General features: G+C 35.1%; 1 protein-coding gene across 1 annotated transcript; it reads left to right on the top strand.

The window, feature by feature from the left end:
• The first annotated feature begins 6,994 nt into the window (after positions 1–6,994).
• LOC124442701 lies at positions 6,995–9,034 on the top strand. Its single transcript, XM_046993193.1, has 4 exons — positions 6,995–7,238; positions 7,350–7,394; positions 7,470–7,498; positions 7,575–9,034. Exons 1-4 carry the CDS (start codon positions 7,152–7,154, stop codon positions 8,752–8,754), a joined length of 1,341 nt encoding a protein of 446 aa, XP_046849149.1. The 5' UTR covers positions 6,995–7,151; the 3' UTR covers positions 8,755–9,034.
• The last annotated feature ends 3,468 nt before the right edge of the window (positions 9,035–12,502 follow it).

The raw sequence follows: 12,502 nt of genomic DNA, 5'->3' as shown, positions 1-12,502 counted from the left end.
TAGACTGATCAAATCTTCACTTGTTTCATACAAGGGTGGTACCACTAAAACTAAACATTTAACTTGTAGACTGATCAAATCTTCACTTGTTTCATACAATGCTGGTACCACTAAAACTAAACATTTAACTTGTAGACTGATCAAATCTTCACTTGTTTCATACAAGGCTGGTACCACTAAAACTAAACATTTAACTTGTACAATGATCAAATCTTCACTTGTTTCATACAAGGCTGGTACCACTAAAACTAAACATTTAACTTGTAGACTGATCAAATCTTCACTTGTTTCATACAAGGCTGGTACCACTAAAACTAAACATTTAACTTATAGACTGATCAAATCTTCACTTGTTTCATACAAGGCTGGTACCACTAAAACTAAACATTTAACTTGTACAATGATCAAATCTTCACTTGTTTCATACAAGGCTGGTACCACTAAAACTAAACATTTAACTTGTACAATGTATATTTTCGTTAACAAATGTTGTGTGAAAGCATGAAAATATATTGAAACTCACCCTTTGTATCTACAGGGTGCATGCAAAATGCAACCCATTGAAATTAGCAGACATTTAACATATGCATGATTCAGCCGTAATCAACCTCCAATGAGACATAAACGTAATTGTAACGATAACACGAAATGATTTGATGATAGGCATTTTCAATGTGCTGTAGTTACAATTCATACGATCTCTTTACGCGTTGTTCCGTTTAGTCAACATGCAAACGACTGCAATTTAGCACAGTAAATACTTAGTAGGGAGAGACTTGCCGAGCGGAAATCGAATTCGTGTAATAAAAATTAATGCCCAACATAAAGTTTTAATTAGAGCCATAGAAATAGACCAAAAACTACAATTTTTAAATAATTTTACTGCACCCCAGAAAGTAAAATCTTTGTAATTCAATAGTTCGTGGTAAATTTGTAATATCATCATAAACGTGAGCACGTTATTTTTTTGCAACTCTCCATAGTCTTGAAGGGTTCATTCCAAGTGCAAAGTATAGTGAAGTAAGTTAACTGACTGTAAAATTCTAATTTCGTCGTGGATATGCAATTTGAGAGAGAGCGTACAGACAGTATAGAAAGACAAAGATCTGAGTCTTTTGACTGATTTTACACAATTCATCTTATTCACCTTGAAAGCAAAGAATAGAACCTTGTATAATATAGTTAGCATAAGTAATGTTTGTATAAATAGTATAAATAAGGTATGTATAATGACTAGTTAAGAGGGAAGCTCGTGTACATAAGAGAGCATTTCTCAAGTAAATACGCTTTTTTAGTCATCCTGGACTGAATAATATATTACACCTTGGAAGCTCACTAAACATATTTTCTAAAGTTTTTGAATGTCTTGTATATTTTATATCGTTAATACAGCGTCCATTCAAGGCTATCCACATGTACACAGTGCATATCTATTTTAGCCACAAGTATCACAGGCTTGCATTTTCGCTACAAGTATTTCCGTTGTACACCCATTTTCATCAGTGTAATTCAACTTTAAACAATTCAAGTATTCCCGCAGTAATCGATCTGAGTAATTGCTTTCCTCAGGTAACAAACAACGGACTTTCATAGGCTGACCATCATATTTCATTAATGAAACTCTCTCATTATTTTCTGCCATCACAAGTTCTGTTAAGTGTCCATTGTGATAGCCAATCAAAAGAGGGCTTTTGATACAATCCACGGAGTCTGACAGCAAGGGTAGGTATATGCCACCAAGGTTTACACCAGCACTTTGATCATCACAGTCACCATGATGAGAATCGTCACATATCACCAGAATTGGTCTTCGAAGAACATTAGCTAAGGCAAATATATGAATCTCCTCTAAAGAGTAAAAACTTGGTGTTGTTGGAAGAGCGACTGTTTTCTTCCAGTCTTTGCTCCATTGCTCTACACCAAATTCCATTGGCGTACCAGCATTTTGATCCTCCAACTGCCTTTCGACTTCCAACTGCCAGCGTTGTCGATAAGTGCCTAAAATGAAGTTGAAATAAATAAGGACTTGTTTGTAAGGACTTGTCTCGTATCATACGCGTATCGTTCTCGTATCATACGCGTACCGTTCTCGTATCATACGCGTACCGTTCTCGTATCATACGCGTATCGTTCTCGTATAATACGTTTATCGTTCTATGTTATACGCGTATTGTTTTTTGAATCTCTGACAACGGCTGATATAGTCTGTCTGCTTGCTTACAGGACAATTGCTCGATGCTGATTCGCGGCTAATTTAGTGTATTTTTTTCCTACCTTACTTAATATTAAAGTAAATGGTTTGAAAACGGGAGTATCGTTACATGTTTGTAAATGTAGATCGTCCAGGTTAGTATAGTCCTGAGAAGGACTGTTTTTGTTGTTGTTGACTGACGTTTCGACAACCTTAGCGGAAGTCATCTTCAGAGTCAAAAAATGACGAGGTTTTAATAAATCTGATTTGAGAAATACAATTTGTCGGCACTCGCAAGTATTTTATGAGTCTGTTTTCTTTGTTCGGTTCTCGTAACTCTAATCAAATTATTAAATAATCCCAGTCGATCACGTCGTTTATTAATTGAGTGAATCTAGTATCTTGCTAAATGCTTGCTTTCAACTTCAAAAGGAGTATCTTTTTGCCAGAAGACACCTTTTCTTTTTTGCTTGTTTTGTCACTGCAAAGGCTACTACATAGACACATCCAACAATAATACCTTTTACGTTTTAGCCAATCTTTGTAAACATGCGTGCAATTTTACGTCGTGTCTTACATGTATTTCGTGCACGAATTTTCGTTTTGTTTTCGTTTTCGTGAATATAGACGATAGTGTGGCCTTGGGCCTAAATCTTTAAAATTTACAGAGCACCGTTCTCAAACGATTTATATATTACATATTTCTTTTTGTCACTTGCGTATAAAGTCTATCAAGCGACAGTTGGCTATTCTGTATTTCTCGAGTCGACGAGGAACTTTGTTGTGAATGTGACCGAGTCGAAAATATCGCTTACAAGTATGCTATTGTCGAAAATATCAATGCAAAGGCAGGAAAATGAAATTCAGCATGTAACATTTTTTGTTTAAATTTTTGCATGTTAATTTGCAACTCAATCACATGTCGTGATTTGCAAAGCGTGATACATCCGGTATGTAACAAAAGCTTTTTTGTTTAAATTTTCCTCATAAAAAATTACGTGAAAAACAACTCAGAAAGTAAACTCTTTTTAATCTTATTAGAAATGTCGTGATTTGCAAAGCGTGATACATCGGTATGAAAGGTAAAATTAGACAGATTGTAGTCCTCGGCCTCAATGTACGTTAATATATTACAATGTACGTTGGTAAATTAAATGTAGACATGATCTACATTTTAAAACACCGCACTGCATAAAACATTCTTTCAAATGTACGTTAGTATCCGCTACATGTTGAAAGATGTAAATCGTCCAAGTTAGTAAAGTCCTGAGAAGAACTGTAACTGTTGGTGTAGGTGTTGACTGACGTTTTGACAACCTTAGCGGCAGTTGACTCTGAAGATGACTACCGCTAAGGTTGTCGAAACGTCAGTCAACAACAACAAAAACAGTCCTTCTCAGGACTTTATTAACCTGGACGATCTACATTTACAAACATGTAACGATACTCCCGGTTCAAACCACCCGATTTTCATACCTGTAACATCTTCGGTAAGAATTTGCCAGATTGTTTTTATAAGACAACCACAATTGAAAATAAGTGTACTGCAAATAATTTCCATTCTTTACTGCTTTTATCGTACAAACGTTCAACTGCAATCAAAGCTGTGTACAAATTTTAGCACTATGCCGTGACAAGAAACTGGAGGGGTTCCTCGACTGGTTCGACCGTTCGTACACGCTACATACACGCTTTGTATACGTGGGCCGGTTACTTAGACATTCAACAACACTCACTTCCACATCAAAAAGGTGGAGGAAGTACCGATTGTGTCAACGGGAAACGTATGTAAATTATGACGTATTTCACTTAATAAATGGTCATGGTTCAATGGGTATTTTCATTGCAAATTAAGCATGAAAATTTGCATCACAATTTCAATTGTGAAACATAACCAACATGCAATTTTTGCTAACTGCTCTCGCTAATAAGTTGGAAAATTAACTTATGGCTTAATTGGGTTAAATATTTACCTAAATTTATTCCGTTAAATACGCTGGGCGATCGCAACATTGGCTACATGTTTATGAGGTGTGATATCTGCCAATATTAATTTATTCACTTTTGAAGTTGAAAGTTTCCGTGATTAAATGCTGTCATTCATTATACTCTTTTAACTTCAATTTTGCAATGAAAACTCTCTTTTGTTGAGCATTTCATTCGACATTTCATTTGACATTGCATAATAATCGCTTATAATAATACATATTTCCCATTTCATGTTGGTGCAATCTCAATCGTGATTTTCTGACGTAAATCTTTATATGAAAAATTTAAACAAAAAAGCTTTTTACCTCACGATGTATCGCGCTTTGCAAATCGCGACATGTTAATTTGCAACTCAGAAAGTAAACTCATTTTAATCTTATTAGAAATGTCGTGATTTGCAAAGCGTGATACATCGGTATGAAAGGTAAAATTAGACAGATTGTAGTCCTCGGCCTCAATGTACGTTAATATATTACAATGTACGTTGGTAAATTAAATGTAGACATGATCTACATTTTCAACAACAACAAAAACAGTCCTTCTCAGGACTTTATTAACCTGGACGATCTACATTTACAAACATGTAACGATACTCCCGGTTCAAACCACCCGATTTTCATACCTGTAACATCTTCGGTAAGAATTTGCCAGATTGTTTTTATAAGACAACCACAATTGAAAATAAGTGTACTGCAAATAATTTCCATTCTTTACTGCTTTTATCGTACAAACGTTCAACTGCAATCAAAAGCTGTGTACAAATTTTAGCACTATGCCGTGACAAGAAACTCGAGGGGTGGCTAGACTGGTTCGACCGTTCGTTCAATTTACATACACGCTTTGTATAGGTGGGCGAGTTACTTAGACATCCCAACAACACTCACTTCCACATCAAAAAGGTGGAGGAAGTACTGATTGTGTCTGCGGGAAACATATGTAAATTATGACGTATTTCACTTAATAAATGGTGATGGTTGAATGGGTATTTTCATTGCGAATTAAGGATGAAAATTTGCATCACAATTTCAATTGTGAAACATAACCAACATGCACTTTTTGCTAACTGCTCTCGCTAATAAGTTGGAAAATTAACTTATGGCTTAATTGGGTTAAATATTTACCTAAATTTATTCCGTTAAATACGCTGGGCGATCGCAACATTGGCTACATGTTTATGAGGTGTAATATCTGCCAATATTAATTTATTCACTTTTGAAGTTGAAAGTTTCCGTGATTAAGTGCTGTCATTCATTATACTCTTTTAACTTTAATTTTGCAATGAAAACTCTCTTTTGTTGAGCATTTCATTCGACATTTCATTTGACATTGCATAATAATCGCTTATAATAATACATATTTCCCATTTCATGTTGGTGCAATCTTAATCGTGATTTTCTGACGTAAATCTTTACATGAAAAATTTAAACAAAAAAGCTTTTGCTATTTACCTCGCGATGTATCGCGCTTTGCAAATCGCGACATGTTAATTTACACCCCAGAAAGTAAACTGTTTTTAATGTTTGTACTTCCTCAATAATTCGTGGTAAATTTGTAATAGCATCATAAATTTGAGCACATTATATTTTGCAACTCTCCCTAGTCTAAAGGGTTCATTCCAAGTGTAAAGTATAGTAACGTAAAATTAGACAGATTGTAGTCCTCAGCCTCAATGTACGTTAATATATTACAATGTACGTTGGTAAATTAAATGTAGACATGATCTACATTTTAAAACACCGCACTGCGTAAAACATTCTTTCAAATGTACGTTAGTATCCGTTACATGTTGAAAGATGTAAATCGTCCAAGTTAGTAAAGTCCTGAGAAGAACTGTAACTGTTGGTGTAGGTGTTGACTGACGTTTTGACAACCTTAGCGGCAGTTGACTCTGAAGATGACTACCGCTAAGGTTGTCGAAACGTCAGTCAACAACAACAAAAGCAGTCCTTCTCAGGACTTTATTAACCTGGAAATCTACATTTACAAACATGTAGCGATACTCCCGGGCTCAAACCACCCGATTTTCATACCTGTAATATGAGGGTATTGGTAAAGGGTATGGATTTGAAACAGCAATGCGTGACGATGACGTTTTTTACTTAAAATGAAGCTCATTTCATTATACTGTTTTAAATTTGAAATTCAAATGAAGTTCATCAATTTCATATGTTAATTTCATACATGAAGTAACATGCTTGCATGAAGCAATGCGCACGTGGCCGTTGACGCTTTTATAAATTTATTTAATTCAGATTATTCAACGAAAACTAACTTTGAAGCGGTGTATCCTAAATTGAAAGATGGTGGAGGATTTGACATCTTTTGTAATTCACTTAATTTAAAGTGCAAGAGGGTATGGGTTAAGGGTACGGATATGAAACAGCAATGCGTGACGATGACGTTTTTTACTTAAAATGAAGCTCATTTCATTATACTGTTTTAAATTTGAAATTCAAATGAAGTTCATCAATTTCATATGTTAATTTCATACATGAAGTAACTTGCTTGCATGAAGCAATGCGCACGTGGCCGATGAAGTCTTGTATGGGGCGCCATCTGTGGTTTTATTATTTAACCGCATAACACTGTGATTTTTTTCCCTGATTTATTAAATAACCAATTTCTTATTTTGGTTATTTAATAAATAACCACTTTATGAAAACATCGAAAATTGGTTATTTATTAAATAACCAGTTTCTGCGCACGCGAAAAAATGGTTATTTATAAATAACCAGTTTCCGCGCACGCGGAAAAATGGTTATTTATAAATAACCAAAATAATTTCGCGACACTTGGCGTGCCAAATGACGTCAGCAAGCAATAAAATAATTTTCTCAGTCCCCCCCTGGATAAGCACTCATTTCCGCACTGTCGCGTTATTGAAGTTAGATCGCTTGTCCCGAAAAATTTCATTTTGTCTGTAAGTTTCCCGCTCGGCGTGTTTTCTATTTGTCTTTTTTGTCAAATAAATATGTCTCAAACGCACAATCTCCAAAGAGCAATTACCGAGGCCGTAGGAAGAGCAGTACACGAGGCACTGCGAGATCAACATGAAGAGGTAAGATACAAAGCAAAATATTCTCCGTTCATACTTGTAAATATTCCATGTGTGATATGCGTCGAATCACGAGGTCGTCGATTTTACGTGATAAAATTCTTACAATTTTAGTCCTCTGATGCAGCTACTGCCCACGAAAATAATAATGAACCACAGGTAACATTCTAGTGTATATGGGTGCATCCAAGTGAAAAACATCGTTAAATTTTGATAAATTTATAACTTTGCCAGAATTCCAACTCAAATGATGAAAATGAGGGGTAAGAAAACTTAGCAAATATTATGTGGTATTTCTATAGTACTACATTTGTATTGAACTCATTTCATTTTAATCAGTAACAATTCAGGAAGAGTTGGTCGACCAAAGAAAATAATTCCAAGGGATGTATTGGAAAATTTGCTTCAGTTACGACTTACGATTGTGGAAATTGCCAGACAGTTGAAAGTCGACAGGTCAGTGGTCTACAAAGCAATGTCGGAGTATGGGTTGTATCGAGAAAACTTTTCACAATTGTCACAAGACGAAATAGAGAAAGAAGTGGACGCCATTAAACAAAATCATCCTAAGGCTGGCGAGGTCATGGTTCAAGGGTACCTTGAATCTAGGGGTCTTTACATTCAGCGACAAAAAGTGAGAAAAGCCATTCATATGGTTGATCCATTAGGTGTCGAAGAGAGAAAAAGTAAACCAATAAAGCGTCGCATTTATACTAATCCTTTTCCCAACTATATTTGGCATATTGATGGGAACCATAAACTTGTTAGATGGAGACTTGCCATACACCATGGTATCGATGGTTTTAGTCGATTAGTGGTATTTGCACATTGTTCTTCAAACAATCGAGCAACTACTGTTCTATATCACTTCTTATGTGCTGTCTCGAAGTATGGGCGTCCTTATAGAATTCGTACCGATCTTGGTGGCGAAAATGTTGACATCTGGCACAACATGATTTTAACACGAGGCAATGAAACTAAGCAGGTTGTTGTAGGGAATTCAGTGCACAATCAGAGAATCGAAAGACATAACAGAGCACTAAATGAACAAGTTCTAACAAGTTTTAGATCTGAATTTTATGCACTTGAAAGTGAAGGTGTATTGAATGTCAATAATGACACTGATATATTTTGCCTCCATTCAGTGTATCTGCCACGAATCAACAAAATCCTTGACGAGTTTGTTGCTGCTCACAACAGCCATAAAATATCTACAGAAGGAAACAAAACACCTGAACAATTGTTTTGGGTTAACATTAGAAATGCATACCATGAAGATGATATGCTACCAAACACAAGCAATCTTGACATTGAAGAACTAGCGTCAAGTGATTTACCTCACGTCAATGTACCAGATATATCATGCCCTTTGCAAGGTGACTTACAGTTGCAAAATTTTAGTACATTCATTCAATCTCTTTCGGCAGTGAGCGGAAAAGCAGCATACCTTGAGGCTGTTCGTTTCTTGGGACAGTCAATGCTTGATGAGCAGAACCCTGAAGATTTGCATGCACAATAGATGACTTGCCTTGTTTACTTTTGCTAGCAGGCAGATTTGGTCTAGGGCTTTTGGAGAACATTAGCAACAATGGTCAACCTCTCTTGGGATTGATCTGCCAGCCAGCAAAACGTAAACAAGACAAGTCATATATGAGTAGTAAAAAAATATAGTCTTCACTTACTATTTTATACAGTAATGACATGCTAGGAGGAATATAGATACGTCAGTTAGAAATACGTTGTTTTACATCATTACCAAATCGTAAATTAAATCAACACAACTATTGCTTAGACTCTAACTTCAACAGCTTTCTTATATATGCATGTCTATGGAGCACCAAATGTAGGTGAGTTCAGAATCCCATCGTTCATCATTTCTTGAAATTCTTCATAACTAAGATCATCTTTATCATTATGAAGTGGCAAATACAAAATGTGAGCGCAGGTGTTGCTTTTGGGACGAACATCTTCCCAGAAACAAATAGTTGGTTTGTCATGAAATCCTAAGGGAGGCTCTTCCTCCAACCCAGTTGCAAAAATCATAATCATCGGCAAAGATACAAGAGGCTCTGAAACATTGGCAAAGCAGTTTGCTAGAGAAAAATAAATAAAAGTTGTACTTTTGAAATGGATTGTTCGTCAAAAAGCAATTATTTGATAACACGTTTGATAACAAGTGGTTCATTATTATTTTCGTGGGCAGTAGCTGCATCAGAGGACTAAAATTGTAAGAATTTTATCACGTAAAATCGACGACCTCGTGATTCGACGCATATCACACGTTGAATATTTACAAGTATGAACGGAGAATATTTTGCTTTGTATCTTACCTCTTCATGTTGATCTCGCAGTGCCTCGTGTACTGCTCTTCCTACGGCCTCGGTAATTGCTCTTTGGAGATTGTGCGTTTGAGACATATTTATTTGACAAAAAAGACAAATAGAAAACACGCCGAGCGGGAAACTTACAGACAAAATGAAATTTTTCGGGACAAGCGATCTAACTTCAATAACGCGACAGTGCGGAAATGAGTGCTTATCCAGGGGGGGACTGAGAAAATTATTTTATTGCTTGCTGACGTCATTTGGCACGCCAAGTGTCGCGAAATTATTTTGGTTATTTATAAATAACCATTTTTTCGCGTGCGCAGAAACTGGTTATTTAATAAATAACCAATTTTCGGCGTGTGTAGAAAATGGTTATTTAATAAATAACCAATTTTCGGCGTGTGTAGAAACTGGTTATTTAATAAATAACCAATTTTCGATGTTTTCATAAAGTGGTTATTTATTAAATAACCAAAATAAGAAATTGGTTATTTAATAAATCAGGGAAAATCACAGTGTTATGCGGTTAAATAATAAAACCACAGATGGCGCCCCATAGTCTTGTAAGTGTATTTTGTTCGCATTATTCAACGAAAACTAACTTTGAAGCGGTGTATCCTAAATTGAAAGATGGTGGAGGATTTGACATCTTAAGACGTGGTGTGCAAGCCAGTGAGTTGATCATGATATAGCCACCTCAGTCTGGACATAGTGTGCCATTTTTACGCGATTCAGGAGGACTTTGACAGGCTGTTGCTTTCATAAGACCAATCCAATGCAATTTAAATGTGACACCTTCCGAAATTATTGACTCAAGCGAAGTGAGTATTTTTTTAATGTTTATTTATGAAAAACGAGAAAGAAGTGCATGCTTGTTGTTGATTAGTTTTTAGACAAAAAAAGCACACTTATTCCATAAGTTTGTTTATGTATTTGTGTCATGTGTTTCATTGCTAATTTTTCATATTTGCCTTGTTCGTCAGGAAGATTGTGATCCTGTACCCACAGTCATGTGTTTTAACTGTAAACTTGATGTATCTGTCAACAATATCAGGGAGCATCAAGAAAGCTGCTGTGATGATGTTGAATTGTATGTACTATTTTTTATGTTAAAAATTTTAGCCTTGTCAATTAAAACAATTTATAAATGCAACTAACTACCATTGTGTTTCTTCAACTTGAATAAAAGGTGGTCTCGCATTAACATTTCTTAACATAACAGTAGTGCGAAAATATACTTTCATTTTAAAATGCTTTTAAGAAAATCCTATTGGTAGTATTTTTTTGTTTAAGCAATTTGTAGAAATTTCCAACCAACAGCTGTTGGTTACAAATTGTATATGTGAAGCATATGTGAAGCTAACCAAAAACATTTGAGTTAGAATTAAAAAGCTACTAATATATTTAAATTTTCTGATTTCATCATTTTGCTTATGATTAGAGTACAAACTGTTGAATAAGAAGTTCATGAAAAAAAGATTAACTTGGATGATAAGGCATGTGTTTTGAAGAAAATATAGCATACCTTGCTGTCATTGTTTATAAATGTATTTATAAAGCCTGTTTGCTTTACAGGAAGAACTGTTGAACATTGTGTACACTGTAAAGTGCGAAGGTTGCAATGAAACCATGGCAGTGGCTCAAACTAATGAACATGTTTGTTATGGCAAGACAACTGACTCTTGTGAAAATGATAAAGGAAGGTAGATTTTGGTTTAACCAGTGGCAGAGACTAAGAAGACGGCAGTTCTCCCCCCTCCCCCCCCTTTAATTTTTTTTTAAAAATTTTAACCAACTTTAAAAAACACAAGAACGTTTTCATTTCAGAGGTTTACTTATGAAATACAGTAATAAGCATGTAATTTAGCTAAAGGGGGAAACTCAGAGTTTAGGTTTACCCTGCAATGAAGTACATTGTCCGGATATATATGGTGTGTATTCGTAACGTACTGAAAATGTCAAAGTTTTATTAGTAATATTTTCTTGTGTGGTAGCATCAAGTTACTCAACAAAATGACATATTTCATCACTAATTCAAACCCTAACTTTAATATACTTCTTCATCTCTTAAGCTAAACAAGCAAATAAAACTAGTGAAGACTAGTGTTTTTGCCAAAAATATTTATTAAGGAAAACATCTTTTGTTAGAGGCTTAGATGTTATGGTTGGAATTAATTTTTATGTTTTACTAAACTTGGAACTGTTACTGTATCATTTATCAGCGCATATTTTTTATTTACATATTTTCTAGAAGCTGGTAATTTACCATTTATTAAGATTTGTTAGTATTTAGTCATTAAGACTTGACTTCTTTTAATGAATAAGCATTTGAACCTCATTGTTCAGGAATATATCAGTTTATTACTGGAATCGTTTTCGCCTGTCGCTTCCCAAATTTCGTCAAGTGTCCGCCACTGGGTATAACCTTGTGCTGCAGCAATTATCCTGATAAGAATATACCTTTAACTCTCATAATTTCTTACATAAATCATGTTGCCCACTCTTATGCTACATTCTTGTGCTATTGCTCAAATGTTAGAAAATTTTTAAATGTGATTTTTCCATCATTTTTTTCCTAAGGGAAAGTTATCGAACAGTTGCAGAGATGAGTAGTCCATTTATTTCTGGAACAGGTTATGATAATTAGCTATGATTTTGAGATTTTATCAAGTCAGTGAAGCTGTCTGAAATATTTTAGCGTCCATTAATACGTCAATTTATTTACTTATATTAGCTGTTGATGCGATAAAAACTATCTTTCCCTGGCATACTTTATCTAAAATTTCGTCAGCCCTTGAGATGGCCAATGGTAATACTGACGAAGCAGTGAAATTACTTTTGCATAGTTTCATGTTTGTAAATGTAGATCGTCCAGGTTGGTATAGTCCTGAGAAGGACTGTTTTTGTTGTTGTTGACTGACGTTTCGACAACCTTAGCGG

The sequence above is a fragment of the Xenia sp. Carnegie-2017 genome, unplaced genomic scaffold (assembly GCF_021976095.1).
Source record: "Xenia sp. Carnegie-2017 unplaced genomic scaffold, XeniaSp_v1 HiC_scaffold_20, whole genome shotgun sequence".
In the NCBI taxonomy this organism is placed as follows: domain Eukaryota; kingdom Metazoa; phylum Cnidaria; class Anthozoa; order Malacalcyonacea; family Xeniidae; genus Xenia; species Xenia sp. Carnegie-2017.
Note: the sequence above shows the minus strand (reverse complement) of the source record. Positions and strands in the feature narration are given on the sequence as shown.

Bases quoted from the DNA above. Each gene is read 5' to 3' on its own strand.
- LOC124442701 (XM_046993193.1), top strand. From the start codon at position 7,152: ATGTCTCAAACGCACAATCTCCAAAGAGCAATTACCGAGGCCGTAGGA. The intron at 7,239-7,349 runs GTAAGATACAAA...TTACAATTTTAG, and splicing joins TGCGAGATCAACATGAAGAG to TCCTCTGATGCAGCTACTGC. The intron at 7,395-7,469 runs GTAACATTCTAG...TAACTTTGCCAG, and splicing joins AAAATAATAATGAACCACAG to AATTCCAACTCAAATGATGA.